This window comes from Ovis canadensis, chromosome 2 (genome assembly GCF_042477335.2).
Source record: "Ovis canadensis isolate MfBH-ARS-UI-01 breed Bighorn chromosome 2, ARS-UI_OviCan_v2, whole genome shotgun sequence".
Taxonomy (NCBI): Eukaryota; Metazoa; Chordata; class Mammalia; order Artiodactyla; family Bovidae; genus Ovis; species Ovis canadensis.
In genome coordinates, this window is record NC_091246.1 from 244,228,213 (window position 1) to 244,244,411 (window position 16,199).

The 16,199-nt window shown below is 39.0% G+C and overlaps 1 protein-coding gene across 7 annotated transcripts in view; it reads right to left on the minus strand.

The window, feature by feature from the left end:
- PHACTR4 (phosphatase and actin regulator 4) overlaps positions 1–16,199 on the minus strand; it is a 103,839-nt gene that overhangs the window by 37,371 nt on the left and 50,269 nt on the right. Inside the window, exon 1 of one of the 7 annotated variants that reach the window (XM_069578857.1) lies at positions 10,059–10,351. The exons of the other annotated variants lie outside the window; for them this stretch is intronic. Coding sequence (XP_069434958.1) covers positions 10,059–10,104 — 46 coding nt within the window. The 5' untranslated portion in view covers positions 10,105–10,351. Of the gene's footprint in view, positions 1–10,058; positions 10,352–16,199 lie in introns of those variants that run through there. 7 annotated transcript variants of the gene reach the window in all.

Genomic DNA, 16,199 nt, shown 5'->3' on the forward strand with positions numbered 1-16,199 from the left:
CACATATATACTATCGTATGTAAAACAGACGGCTGGGGGGAAGTTGCTATATAACACAGGGAAACCAGCCCGATGCTCTGTGATGACCTAGAGGGGTGGGATGGTTGGAAGAGAGAGAGGTTCAAGAGGTTCAATCAAAACTAATGATTTGCATTAGTTTTATGGCAAAAACCAACACAACATTGTAAAGCAATTTTCCTCCAATTAAAAAATCAGTTTTAAAAATGAACTTATTCCTTTGTACTTAAATTGGATATAGCAATCAATTTTTATGATTTAGATCATTATTGTACACTATTTTTACATTGGATTATAGATTTTTCTTTCTTATTTATGAATCATATCCTGTGTTTGGAGTCTTCACTGACTGTTGTGCATCTTATTTCTTTACATCTTGTTTCAGGACTTTCCTGGCAATCCAGTAGTTAAGACTCTGCGCTTCCAGGGAAGGGGGTGTGGGTTTGAACCCTGATAGGGGAACTAAGATCCCACGTGCCACTGTGGCACAGCTGAAAAAAAAAAAAGATTCTGCTTCAAGCTGAAACAGATTCTTCATGTTGTTGATAAGATACGTGGGAGAGAGGACTCTGAAGTCACACTCTTAGGCATTTCTAGAGGAGACTAGTTTGAGAGTGCTCTAGAAACTCAACTTTTAGCCATTATTCAAAAGTAAGGCCTATAACTGATTAAAATGAAGTATTGATAAAGTTATTCCCATGTACTCTTTGCCTGCTGAAAGAAATAATTCTGAATCAAGGGAATCTTTCTCATGCATGAAAGATTTCAGAAAAAGAAGAAAGAGAAGCAGATTAATCATTCTTAACGAAAAGGGAAAGGGGTAAATCATCTCTTTTCCCCCAAAGTCAACTATACTGACACCAAAGGGAATTCACAAAAACTTCATTCCATCAAATGTCCTACATATGAAGAGTAGGATCTTTAAGTAATTAAATGGTAGTAAGAGGTAGCCCGGAGAAGGCAATGACACCCCACTCCAGTCCTCTTGCCTGGAAAATCCCATGGATGGAGGAGCCTGGTAGGCTGCAGTCCATGGGGTTGCTAAGAGTCGGACACAACTGAGCGACTTCACTTTCACTTTTCACTTTCATGCATTGGAGAAGGAAATGGCAACGTACTCCAGGGTTCTTGCCTGGAGAATCCCAGGGACGGGGGAGCCTGGTGGGCTGCCATCTATGAGGTTGCACAGAGTTGAACACGACTGAAGTGACTTAGCAGCAGCAGCAGCAAGAGCTAGCCAGTCAAGCCTTCCCTACTTACATTCAAGAATATTCCCAAGAAGGGAAGGTAGCTGACTGAAAGTAGACTTATAATAACATTCTTTTGAAAGACCTACTCAGCCATCTGCCTAAATCCAACTTTGAAGAGTATGAAACAGGTATTAGCCTCCCATTATTAAACTCCATTTGGGCATATATTCTTCTTTAAAAAACAAAAACAAAAACTAACAAAGTATTATTTAGAACTAGAGGGACCAGGATCAAAAAGCTTAAGTTCTCATTAACATTCACACAAAAATCTAGTAGACTCAGCTTTGGAAGATGGAAGCTGCCTAAAGATATTATTTCTGACAGTGTTATTTAGAGTGGTATATAACTGTGAATATCTTAATGTATAACAATGGGTATATAAATAAACTTAAAATTTTATATAAAACTATATAATTATTAAAACTAGGTTTCTAGAGTAATTAATAATTGAAGGTTAACAATGGTATATATTTATTTACATTTACATTGTTTACATATTACATTCTCTAAACTATACTACACATTAAAAAGGAGAATGGAGGGAACTAGTCTAAAATGTAACCATCATTTGATGGTAGGATTATGGGATATTTGTTTTTCTCCTTTCTAGCTTCTTATATTTTTTTTGTGTGTGTTTTCCTTTACAACGAACATGGATGGCTTTTATAATTGGAACAAAAACAAATTCACTTTGAAAGTGGGAGCTCATGACACTTAATAAAGTCCAGCATATACATAAATACACAATGGAAAACAACTCTTCCTAAACAATGAAAGTGAAGTTGCTCAGTCATGTCTGACTCTTTGTGACCCCATGGACTGTAGCCTACCAGGCTCTTCTGTCCATGGGATTTTCCAGGCAATAGTACTGGAGTGGATTGCCATTTCCTTCTCCAGGGGATCTTCCCGACCCAGAGATTGAACCTAGGTCTCCCGCATTGTAGACAGATGTTTTACTGTCTGAGCCACCAGGGAAGTCCTAAAAAGCTTTATATTTTTGTGTTATTAATGTTATGCTACATCAATCATGTTAATATAATTTTCATTAATTCACTTCAATTAAAAACCAACTGTCTATAGAAAACTAGGTTCCTATAAAAATGAATTATTTCCCACGTAAAAATCACAGTCTGAACTATTAAGCAAATTAAACCACTCAAGGCCATTTTCTTTGGTATCTGGAATAGTGATACATGAAGCTAGAGAACAAAGTTAATGGTAATCTAAATTCACCAGGTGTAAGCTTTTCAGCTGTGGAATGAAGCATTTTAAAGTATGCACAAATCCTTGATGGGGGTGGTTGATTAGAGCTAATTGAAGCCACTAATCTCCGTAGCATTCTTGAATCCATTAAAACTGTTCAGGTTTCTTACTATGAATTTTTGTCTGACATGAAGAAAATTCAATTGCACCACTTAGAAAACTACAAAAGAGAGAAAGAAAAACTGATGGATGAATAAATGATACAACAAAAAGTATAATTCAGATGTCTAGAAACCATTTTTAAAAATTTTAATGATACAATTACACCTCAAATATTGTTTCTGTACTCCTAAATAAAGGACTTAGAGCGCGAGTTTGAAACCACTCATAAGCAAATTCGCACATCAACCAAACATTTGTTCTCAACAACTCTGATTTTACAACCATCTCCCTCCTATTGTCAATTTCACAGAAGACATACAGGAGTCACATTCAGGTATCTCATTGTTTAAATTAATTACGGAACTTAAAATGTATTTATGGTCTCATTCTGTTTTCCATGAGAGCCAAAAGAAGGTGGTTTCCCTCCTTGTTTCCCTTTGTTTGCCAGAAAACAGGGTGTAGAATGCTGCTTATAGTTTTATGGTTGTGTGTTCCAAAGAAGTCACGTTAATGCAGGCCACTAGGAAAGCTGTGGAGGTCAGGAGTGCAAGATACCTAACTAAATTACAGTCTGGAGTTTGAAGCTTCAGTAGTATCTTGAAACTGTGCCCCAGTGTTTAAACTACTTACTTCCTCCTTCAAGTTGTAGTACCTCACATTTCATCGACTTCTTTTTGTAAATTTAACTAATTAAATTATGCATTCTCTTTGGCTGTGCTAGGTCTTTGTTGCTGTGTGCTAGCTTTCTCTAGGTGCGGTGAGTGGGGGCTACTCTCTAGTTGCTGTACACTGTGGGCTTTTTCACTGCAGCGGCTTCTCCTGTTGTGGAGCACAAGCTCTAGGTGCATGAGCTTCAGGAGTTGTAGCCAACGGGCTCAGCAGTTGAGGCTCGCGGGCCCTAGAGCGTGCAGGCTTCAGTAGTTGTGGCGCACAGGCTTAGCTGCTCTATAGCACGTGGGATCCTCTCGGATCAGGGATTGAATCTGTGTCCCCTACACTGCAAAGCACCTTCTTAACCAATGGGCCACGAGGGAAGTCCTAGACTTATTTCTTATGTATTATGTAGAGTTCTAGCAGTTTCCTTTTCAATCCTCAGTTTTTTCCTGGTTGGTATTTAACTCAATGTTTTTAGTTCAGGCTCAGTTGATCCAGGTGAATTTCTGAGGTGATTTTTAAATAAATGTATAGTAGTATTATGTAGAGTTCTAGCAGTTTCCTTTTCAATCCTCAGTTTTTTCCTGGTTGGTATTTAACTCAATGTTTTTAGTTCAGGCTCAGTTGATCCAGGTGAATTTCTGAGGTGATTTTTAAACAAATGTATAGTAGTATTAAAAAATTACTTAGTACTTTTCATCTTCAGATAAAGTATTCATTGACTAGTTGCTGTGGATACATATTATACCTACATTACTTGCTAGAGATAAAGGATAAAACAGGGTTAAACAGTAAGCCTAGTTCATTTTAGAATTGGATTTACAACCAATTCTTGGTCATCCAAGTTGGAAGCCAAGTTAAGGCACAGGCAACTGCAGTTGACAGATAACTTAGTTTTCAAGACAGTCTTCTTTATTCACTAGGTTTAGTAATAAGCAACAAACTTACTGGGACTGTCTTAGTTCGAGCTCTATTTCTTATACCTTATTGAGTTTTAAAAAATGTATAGAATTTAAAGTGTATAAAATTCTCCTTTTACCCACAAAGCTTTTAATAATCAGTTATTGTCCAAAACTTAAAAATACATAGCTTTGTGCAATGAGATACACATACTCCATTATCACGAGGCACCAATTATCTTTTTTTTAAGTTCAAGGAATACAGCATAATGATCTGATTTACATATATAGTGACCAATTACTTTTATAATCTCATGATTCTGTTTAATTTCCTTTTATGCCCATCTAACAGCATTTTAACAGCATTAGAACTCTGTAAATGGAGAACACTAATTTATGGTACTTACACTATTGTACTTGCTTTTGCCTTCGAAAAGAGGATTATTATTGGATTTAAAAAACTGTTTCAGAAAACTGCAACAAAATTACAGAAGGCAAAACTTGCCACTAATGAACAAAGCAGGCTTTGTCTGCAACAGGTCCATAACTTCCCTTGGAAATCCTGCATAGTTCTGACCTTTGGGAAACAGAATTGGGAAAGCACTCAAGAAGACAGCTCTTTTCTGTACCTTTCTCTGTACCTGCAGGTAAATTAGGTCTGAGATTCCAGCTCTAGGAAAACAGTTCTTTGACCATAATTGCACCAAGAAATTATGGTGCTTTACTCTGGCAAATTGGATGTGTATAGTTTTTTGATAAAAGTTGCAAGCTGAAAGTTTTTATAGTGAGGTGCAAGATAATATATTCTCTCATGGAAAAAAACTTTAAACCTCTCAAAATTAACCAGCAAGTAGAAAGAAGGAATACATTATTGTGACAATGGGCCATTCAGAAAATAATTTTTGATTGGTATTCTACATTCAATAACAACAGAAAATCCTTTAAGGAGTTCATGACAGACCCCTACACTTTCTCCTGATTCTTGCATCACATGAAGAAAGTAATCCTGTTCCTTCTTTCTCAGAAGCATTTATTTTTAGGTCTAGATAGGTATGAGAGACGTCTGATAATTCTGATGACCAAGTAGTGACAAGTGTTCTTTCAAGTCTCAGGAAGAAGTTTATTTTTAATTAGTCCATCTATTATTCATTTCTATGTTAATACTGTTATATAACTATATTAAAATTTGTCTATCCACCAATCTCCTGACATTGCTTCCAAATAATGTATTATTTCTAAAGCACCTTTCCCCAAACCACTCCTATTTTCATGTCTAAGAACCAACAACAACAAATTTAAGAGCAAAATGAATCAAATACTGATGGAAAAGGAATGAAGGGAAAATATGACAATATAATATCTTTTGATTCAGCATATCCTTATACATCAATAACCTCAGATATGCAGATGACACCACCCTTATGGCAGAAAGTGAAGAGGAACGAAAAAAGCCTCTTGATGAAAGTGAAAGAGGAGAGTCAAAAAGTTGGCTTAAAGCTCAACATTCAGAAAACGAAGATAATGGCATCTGGTCCCATCACTTCATGGGAAATAGATGGGGAAACAGTGTCAGTTCCTTTATTTTTGGGGGCTCCAAAATCACTGCAGATGGTGACTGCAGCCATGAAATTAAAAGACACTTACTCCTTGGAAGGAAAGTTATGACCAACCTAGATAGCATATTGAAAAGCAGAGACATTACTTTGCCAACAAAGGTCCGTCTAGTCAAGGCTATGGTTTTTCCAGTAGTCATGTATGGATGTGGAGTTGGACTGTGAAGAAAGCTGAGCGCGGAAGAATTGATGCTTTTGAACTGTGGTGTTGGAGAAGACTCTTGCGAGTCCCTTGGACTGCAAGGAGATCCAACCAGACCATTCTGAAGGAGTTCAGCCCTGGGATTTCTTTGGAGGGAGTAATGCTGAAGCTGAAACTCTGGTACTTTGGCCACCTCATGAGAAGAGTTGACTCACTGGAAAAGACTCTGATGCTGGGAGGGATTGGGGGCAGAAGGAGAAGGGGACGACAGAGGATGAGATGGCTGGATGGCATCACTGACTTGATGGACACGAGTCTGAGTGAACTCTGGGAGTTGGTGATGGACGGGAGGCCTGGCATGCTGCGATTCATGGGATTGCAAAGAGTCAGACACTACTGACTGAATTGAACTGAACTGATCCTTATACAGAGGAAAAGTGGCAAGGGGGAGAGGGCAATTAGTGAGTGAAAGGTACATGTTGGGGCCAAAAAAAAAAAAAAGAGCTAGACAGGGGGAATGGAAAGGCAAAAAGAGAAGGGCAGCTCTAGACTAAATGGCTGGGTAGAATTTATTAAAATTCTTTCTGCCTAATTTAGGGATATGTGATAATTAGCTGTTTGTTTTAATATGATAACATAGTAAAGGATTCCAATGAACACAGAAATAGCTTTTACATTGATTGAGAATTACAGAGTATTATTTGAAAGTTTTATCTCAGTAATTTTTATTTTTGGCCACAGAGCATGGCTTACAGGATCTTAGTTCCTTAACCAGTGATCGAATCCACGCCTACCCTGCAGTGGGAGCATGGAGTCTTAACCACTGGACTGCCAGGAAAGCCCCTATCTCAGTAAACCTACAGACCTCTCCTATAGATATATTTCATTTTAGGATTTTTTTTTTAATATGAACTGCTGAGGAAAACTATTTCCTTGAATGGACATCACAGCATAAATTCTTACTCTGCAGAGTAAGAATTCAAATTCTCTACTGGCTCACCTGTTGTTAGAGAGAACCTACAGTAAAAATACTTGTTTTTACATAACATCTCATAAATGTGCATGTGAGTTCTCCTGCAAAGTTATTTATTTGAAAGCAGACTCTTCTTGGTTAACACCTCGATACTTCCATTATAAGCCATGGGTGGCTAACAACTTTAAAAAATGGAATATGTCTTAGACAAATTTTAAAATATGTAAAGCTTTTACTTTTAATATTCTGCATTCTTTTAAGATTTACTTGTTTGTTTGTTTTTGGCTGTGCTGGGTCTTTGTTGCTGCGCAGGCTTTTCTCCCGTTGCAGCAAGCAGGGCCCACTCTAGCTGTGGTACTTGAGGTACTTGGGCTTCTCATTGTGGTGGCTTTTCTTGCTGGGGAGCATGGGGGCTCTAGGCGCTCGAGCTTCAGAAACTGCAGCTCCTGGGCTCTACAGCGCAGGCTCAACAGTTGTGGTGCATGGGCTTAGTTGCTCCGCGGAATGTGGGGTCTTCCTGGATCAGGGATTGAAGCTGTGTTTCCTGCATCGGCAGGCAGATTCTTTACCAATGAGCCACCAGGGAAGCCCAATATTATAAATTCTTAACTAGAAAGTAAACTTCTTAAAGGCACAGACAGGAATTATACCCATAGAGTCTGCCACATTCACAATGCCTTGAAAATAATAAGATATCAATACATTCATCTGTTTATTTTTGCATCATTTGGCTTGCCAAACCCAGTACCATCAAGTTTGAAGCTTAAAACTAACTACTGTCTTACAGGCCGAGAACTTTGAACAAGTGACTTAGCTCTTAATTTACTTTCTACATTTATCTTTCCAAAGATTCTGGTAAAATATTCTTACCAGACACCTACCCATTGAAATGCTTTTAAAATTTCATGAAGAAACTGTTTGGTAAAAGACTTTATAGTAATGGTATACTCCTCAAAGTCATCAATGTTGAGCCTTCAAGACCTGGTCCTGATTTGCTCAAATAGAATACATCCTGAATTCTAAATGATAGAATTATAAATGATAAAATTAAGTCTGTCCATGAAAATAGCTTATCGTTACCTTTGAATTACATAGATAATAGGAAATAAAATCCAAAAATTAAACTCAGAATATAAAAGTCTTAGTTAGGTACCCGAGTGATCGCTATTTCTTCTTCATAGGTCTTTTTTTTTTTTTTCCAGCCGCACTGTGCGTCTTGTAGGATCTCAGTTCAAGAACCAGGGATTAAACCCAGATCATAGCAGTGAAAACTCAGAACCGTAGCCACTAGGCCACCAGGGAAATCCCTACTTCAGAAATCTTTTATTAGGGTTGTTGGTAGGCAGAAAAACTGATGAATGATGAGTCCTACTTTTTTTATAGGCAGAAAAGATTAAGAATTTTATCTACTGAGATGAAATTTTTTGTCTAGTATTAGATGTTAAATGAGCATTCTGCATAAATATCACCACTCATTAGTAAGTAGTACCTGCTTACCCATCTTGCTTTTCAAAGACCTTTCATTTCCATCTCATAGATAAATGCCTAGCATGATTTACATCCTGACTTATTAACAAAGAACTATCTTTGTAGTAGAAACCACAGGAAAATTTAGTGGCCCAAAAGGGAATTGACTAAATTCTGGAGAGTGGTTACCTATGGGAGCAAAGAAGCAAAATGCTATCATAAGGGAATGTGGGCATAGAGAGAGGGGATGGAGGAAATATCTCCATTTTTAATTTTATCTCTTAAGATAAGTAGAAGCTCCAGAGGGTCTTTTATATTTTCCTCTATACCCTTTTCTACCTATAAAATATTTCATTAAGAAAAAAAAGTGAGCTACTGAATTGATATGGATTCAGCCCTGGTGATCAAAGTAAAGTCAGTCAAGTTCTGATCTCAGTTCTAAAAATCTGTGGCTGAATCACTTACTTTGCAACTGATGTACCCAAGTTTCAATAAAACATGAAAATTATTTTGTAGGAATTTCATCTGGCAAGTTCTCAGGGGAAAACACACCTCTAGAAATGAAATTACATTAAATCACAAGACATATTTGCGAGTGTTACCTGTGTTCCCACACTTCATGGCTTTCTTTAAAGTCACTAACATTTTTTATTTCTGGGGGAAAAAAAAGTAGCCTGGGACTGAACATATTTTATGGTGCTTCATAAATCAAAGAGAAGGTATAAGAAGGTATAAACCTTTTTTTAAAAAAGTATAATGTCAAAAAATGATTCACAGGTTTTCCCCCACTCTGTTTATAGTTAACAACCCTTTAATGAATATCCACTTAAATCTATTTTTTTCACCTTTCCATCTTCATCTTATACAAAACTGCACAATGTTAGGAAAACGAGTCTCAGTGACAGTGAACTTCCATTTCACTTATATTCTTTGTAACTCTGGCTACACTTACAATGATCAGCCTGGTCTCCAGCTATTTCTGAGACAATAACACTTCAAATGCATAGCACTGACTTCAGAAATATTTATACCAAGTGTTGCCTTATGAGAAACGGAAACACCAGCACAATGGAAGAAGCTTGAGACTTATCTGGAAAATGTACAACTGAGTCTCAAACATTAACTTAAATCTTAAAAATGGTCCTGTTGGGAATTCCCCAGCAGTCCAGTGATTAGGATTCTGTGCTTCCACTGTAGGGGGCACAGTGGAACTGGTTCGGGAACTAAGATCCCTCATGCCATGGCCAGAAAAACAAATCAAACCAAAACAAAACATGTCCTGTTTACAGAAGTCAACAACTCTAGTTCTATACCACTGTATATATCAACAGTTCAAGTCCTGTAAAACAGCAGTAAAATACCACTGATTTCTAAACAACCATGAGTTCTTATAGCACTTATTTTCTGCAAGGGTAAGAAATTAACAGATGGTTTCCTAGCAATATTATCTTAAAAGTCCAAAAGGATCAAGTAAAACAAAACTATGAGTTGTAAATTAATATAACTGAATGAAAAATTAACATATTTTTCTTCATTTATTCTTCACAAAGTGATTAAACATCCTAAAGTTAAAAACATCAAAATCCTCACACTCAAATTCCTATAAAATATTCAACTTCACCTGTAAACCTGCCTTGCCTCTGTCAAGAGTTTGTTTTATTGCCTTCTATTACTCACCAACTCCATCTGGATTTACCGGTCTGGAGATGTCAGCTTGCCCCATGATTATGTTGTCTGAAGTGTCTCACAACAGCAAATTGTCCCGGACCAAAGCAAACTTTTCTTAAATGATAAATCCACATAAGGAGGGGTCGTGCACTCCTCTCTCAGTGTCACCGCCAGACATCAGAACACGGCACCAGGTCAGTTAATCTACGGGAGTTTCTGTTTCCCTGTATCCCGCCCGGACCAGGCACTGGTGGTTCTCACAAATATGTCTTCACCCTGGCTCTCTTCACACAGGAATGCCTGTCATTCCAGAGTGCACACTGTGAAGAGCTCCAGGGCAGGAAGGGGAGGAGACTGCCAACCACATTCTAGTTGCTGAGAGGCACAGCCCTGAAAGTCCACACCTACTTTTTCTGACACTGAGCTGGGTTACAACTTTCCAGACTCCCAGTCACGAAGCGAGACTACCAAAGACTTCAATTTAATTTTAATTTAATCACACAAAAAACATCAGGGTTATGCATAAGCAGGCTGATAGGAGCAGAAGTCCGTTCAAAGGTATGTTCTAGACAGGCTTGCCTCAAAATCAGACCATTCTGACTCTTCACTGCTTGCCCTAAAACTGTATCTCCTATCTGTGAGAGCACACTCAGAGCAGAATGAGATTTGTGTACTGGGAATTAATAACATTAGAGACAATATTTTAGAACTAAATAGACTTTTTCTAAAAATAAAAAGAAATATATCCGAAAATCTGGCTCACTAAAATAGTAAAACTGAAATAAACATTTGTAAGATATTATGTAATACTTCAGGTTTCCCTAGTGACTCAATGGTGAAGAATCCACCTGTCAATGCAGAAGATGTGGGTTTGATCTCTGGGTTGAGAAGATCTCTTGGAGAAGGCAACTCACTCCAGTATTCTTGCCTAGGGAATCCCAGGACAGAGGAGCCTGGAGGGCTTAAAGTTCATGGGGTCACAAAAGAGTCAGACATGACTTAGCAACTGAACAACAACTTGTAGTACTTTTCTTCCTGTTTAAATTCAATAATAATATTGAGGAATCAAGATTGCTGGGAGAAATATCAATAACCTCAGATATGCAGATGACACCACCCTTGTGGCAGAAAGTGAAGAGGAACTAAAAAGCCTCTTGATGAAAGTGAAAGAGGAAAGTCAAAAAGTTGGCTTAAAAGCTCAACATTCAGAAAACGAAGATCATGGCATCTGGTCCCATCACTTCATGGGAAATAGATGGGGAAACAGTGGAAACAGCGTCAGTGCCTTTATTTTTTTGGGCTCCAAAATCACTGCAGATGGTGACTGCAGCCATGAAATCAAAAGACGCTTACTCCTTGGAAGGAAAGTTATGACCAATCTAGATAGCATATTAAAAAGCAGAGACATTACTTTGCCAACAAAGGTCCATCTAGTCAAGGCTATGGTTTTTCCAGTGGTCATGTATGGGTGTGAGAGTTGGATTGCGAAGAAAGCTGAGCGCCAAAGAATCGATGCTTTTGATCTGTGGTGTTGGTGAAGACTCTTGTGAGTCCCTTGGACTGCAAGGAGATCCAACCAGTCCATTCTAAAGGAGATCAGCCCTGGGATTTCTTTGGAAGGAATGATGCTAAAGCTGAAACTCCAGTACTTTGACCACCTCATGCAAAGAGCTGACTCACTGGAAAAGACTCTGATGCTGGGAGGGATTGAAGGTGGAGGAGAAGGGGACGACAGAGGATGAGATGGCTGGATGGCATCACTGACTCGATGGATATGAGTTTGAGTAAACTCTGGAAGTTGGTGATGGACAGGGAGGCCTGGCGTGCTGCGATTCATGGGTTCACAAAGAGTCGGACATGACTGAGTGACTGAACTGAATAATTTTGAGCACTATATTAAGGAGCTTTATCTGTCTATATCCTTTAATTATCACCACAACTAAATAGGAATTGTGAAGAATATATTATTTATCTTATTATCAGATAAGAATACTAAAGCTAGTGAGGTCAAATCCTGTGTTTGTCAAAGCCCTAATATTCCTTTAACAAAAGACAGCTACCCCTGAAAATGAGCTTTTAGCTTAAATCTTTGTTCTGCAAACTCAGATTCCAGGAAGATTTCTAGTATTTGGATTTTTCCCTTTGCCTTTCATTAGCACTGCTCTTCTTTCCCCATTATCTTATCTCTATTATCTGTTTTTTTTTTTTTTTTTAAATTTTGTGGCCATGCTTCCTAGCATGAGGATCTTAGTCCCCCCACCAGGGATTGAACCTATGCCCCCGTGGTGGAAATGTGGTGTCTTAACCACTGGACCTTCAAGAAATTCCCTCTATTATCTGCTCTTGATTAAACAGTAAAGGTAAGGAATAAGAGGCTGCCCTCATAGCTCAATTGGTAAAAGAATCTGCCTGCAATGCAGGAGACCTGGGTTTGATTCCTGGGTTAGAGAAGATCTCCTGGAGAAGGATATGACAACCCACTCCAGTATTCTTGCCTGGAGAATCCCATGAACAGAGGAGTCTGGCAGACTACAGTCCCTGGGGTTGTAAGAGTTGGACACAACTCAGTGACTAAACCACCACCAAGGAATAAGAAAATGACAATGCTAAGGCATCAGTAAGAAAAAAATGTGTACACTTGGACAAAAACTAGTTGTTAGTAATAGTAGTAAAAAAAAATATGATATTGACCTTTAAAATTGGGAAGAATTAAAGGAAAAATACATTGAAATTTTACATTGGAAGAATGCTCCAACCTAAGAAATGTCAAATACCTTCAAAGCTGGCCCTTACATTTATTAGCCTAAAAGAACACCATGTGCAATAGCACCTCTGACTACTGGAAAATGCAGAAGGAAAAGGTGGGAAAAACATTCCCCAGCACCTAGGAGACGCTCAACATATCATAGTTATCATCATCATGAAGAAAACACAGTATATAGTTTAAGAAGATGAGCTTCGGAGGCAGACTACCATTTTAATTCCAGCTCTATTACAGGTGTGAACACTAGGCAAGTTACTTCATCTTCCTGGGCCTCAGTTACCAAATCTGTAAAGTGGGCATAACAATACTTAGCAGTACAAGGCAGTAGTAAGGATTAAATGACACAAACAGAAATAAAGCACTTTATAATGTGTCTGGCTCACGGGAAGCTCTCAGTAAATGCAAGCAATACTCATCATTGTTGTTACAGTGAAGAAACAAGTCAAAACAGGAGAGCTTAGGCCCGAAAACTCAACCATTACCAAAAAGTTAGTCAGAAACGGAAGAGGATGACATTTCTGTACCATGAATCCAGAGAGCAAACTGGAAGAAGCAGGCCAAGGAGGAAGTCTGAACACAATCAGGGTTGGTGCACAGAAACATTAAGCAGATGGAACAGCCCAGACGTGTGGACTATCATGATTTAGTTCAAAACAGGCACATTAAACACACACACACACATACACAGAGCCTGGAAACTGTACTACAGAATCTAGTTAATGCTGACAGAACCATACAAGAACAGAACAGACAGGGAGTTTCTAAATGGCCCAGTGATTAAGAATCTACCTGGCAATGCAGGGGACATGGGCTCAATCCCTGGGTCAGGGAAGATCTCACATGCCACAGAGCAACAAAGCCCGCAGGCTGCAAATACTGAGTTTGTGCTCTAGGGCTCCACAAGAGAAGCCGCTGCAGTGAGGAGCCCACACACCTCAGGAAGAGTAGCCCTTGCCCACCTCAACTAGAGAAATCCTGTATGCAGCAACAAAAACCCAGCATAGCCAAAAATAATTTTTTTAAAAAAGAGTAGAACAGATAGATTTAAGGATCCTTATCTCATATGGCTACTGTTTACCATCTGCCAAATTTAAATGCCCAGCTTGACTTGGCTCACTGCTAATCTTGGGTATTTGAAAATAGTAATAAATCCAAGGCCTCCAAGGTGGCTCAGAGATCAAGAATCTGCCTGCCAGTGCCGGAGCTTCAGGAGACTCGGATTTGATTCCTGGATTGGGAAGATCTCCTAGAGGAGGAAATGGCAACCCACTCCAGTATTCTTGTGGGGATAACCCCATGGACAGAGGAGACTGGAGGGCTACAGTCCACGGGGTCGCCAAGAGTCAGACATGACTTAGTGACTGAGCATGCATGCACAATAAACAAAAGATTAAATAAAGAATCTTAGTGATCATCTGGCTCAATCTCCTACTCTCTATAAAAGAAAGACTGAAGGTTCAAGAGGTTAAATGCTTTGCTCAGAGACAGCACTAAAACCCAAGTCTCCTGATTCTAACTCCAGGACTCACTTCGGTTCTTGTAAACATGGCTAAAGATATATTTATTTCCTAAAGATAGAGTCATTTCCCAGGGAAATCCATACTCTACAACAATCACAAATCTCTCAGAAATTCTAATTCTGTCACCTATGTACCAAACCAGACTGGGAAAGGAGTACGTCAAAGCTGTATATTGTCACCCTGCTTATTTAACTTATATGTAGAGCACATCATGCAAAATGCCGGGCTGGATGAAGCACAAGCTGGAATCAAGATTGCCAGCAGAAATATCAATAACTTCAGATATGCAGATGACACCACCCTTCAGGCAGAAAGCGAAGAGAAACTAAAGAATCTACTGATGAAAGTGAAAGAGGAGAGTGAAAAAGTTGGCTTAAAACTCAACATTCAAAAAGCAAAGATGATGGCATCTGCTTCCATCACTTCATGGCCAATAGATGGGGAAACAATGGAAGCAGTGACAGACTTTATTTTCTTGGGCTCCAAAATCACTATGGATGGTGACTGCAGCCATGAAAGTAAAAGACGCTTGCTCCTTGGGAGAAAAGCTATGAAAAACCTAGACAGCATATTAAAAAGCAGAGACATTACTTTGCCGACAAAGGTCTGTCTAGTCAAAGGTATGGTATGGTTTTTCCAGTAGTCATGTATGGATATGAGAGTTGGACCATAAAGAAAGCAGAGTACCAAAGAAATGATGTTTTTGAAATGTGGTGTTGGAGAAGACTCTTCAGAGTCCCTTGGACAGCAAGGAGATCAAACCAGTCCATCCTAAAGGAAATAAACCCTGAATATTCATTGGCAGGACTGATGCTAAAGCTGATACTCCAGTACTTTGGCCACCTGATGGGAAGAACTGACTTACTGGAAAAGACCCTGATGCTAGGAAAGGTTGAAGGCAGGAGGAGAAGGGGACAACAGAGGATGAGATGGTTGGATGGCATCACTGACTCACTGGACACGAGTGTGAGCAAGCTCCGGGAGTTGGTGATGCACAGGGAAGCCTGGCCTGCTGCAGTCTGTGATGTTGCAAAGAGTCGAACACAACTGAGCAACTGTACTGAACTGATGTACCAAACCAACAAATGTTCCCTAACCAGCATGTCTCAGTTTCATTCTAACAATCAATATTTATGTTAAGGTTTTTTTTTTTTTTTTTAATGTGGACCCTTTTTAAAGTCTTTATTGAATTTGTTACAATATTGATTTTATGCTTTGGTTTTGTGGTGGTGAGGCATGTGGGATCCCAGCTCCCTGACCAGGGATCAAACCTGTACCCCTTGCATTGGAAAGCAAAGTCTTAATCCCTAGAGAGCTAGAGAGTCTTCAATATTTACTCTGTAACAACAAAAGTAGACAAGTGGGGAGAGGGGAAGATATTGGCCCCCTGATGGCTTTAAAACTTAACAATAAGGCCTTGAGTTCATTCTAGCTTTCCATGCGTTATATTTTAGAAATACAAAGGCAACTCTCACTTCAACTTTGTAGAAGTAGACAACTCTCTCGTAAGAGTCACCTAATAAGCTTCTCTTGTAGTTCAGTTGGTAAAGAATCTGCCTGCAGTGCAGGAGACCTGGGTTCGATCCCTGCGTTGGGAAGATCTCCTGGAGAAGGAAACAGCAACCCACTCAAGTATCCTTGCATGGAAAATTTTCATGGACAGAGGAGCCTGGTGGGCTGCAGTCCATGGGGTCGCCAAGAGTCGGCTACAACTGAGCGACTAACACTTACTTACTTAATAAGATACTTTTAGAAACTTTTCTTCCACAGATTATTGCCTCAAGGAATGGGACAGGTTGTTGACTTAAATTTGTGAATCTCTTCCAATTTTACTTAGGGAAAGAGCAAAAGAGGCCTTATGAAGTT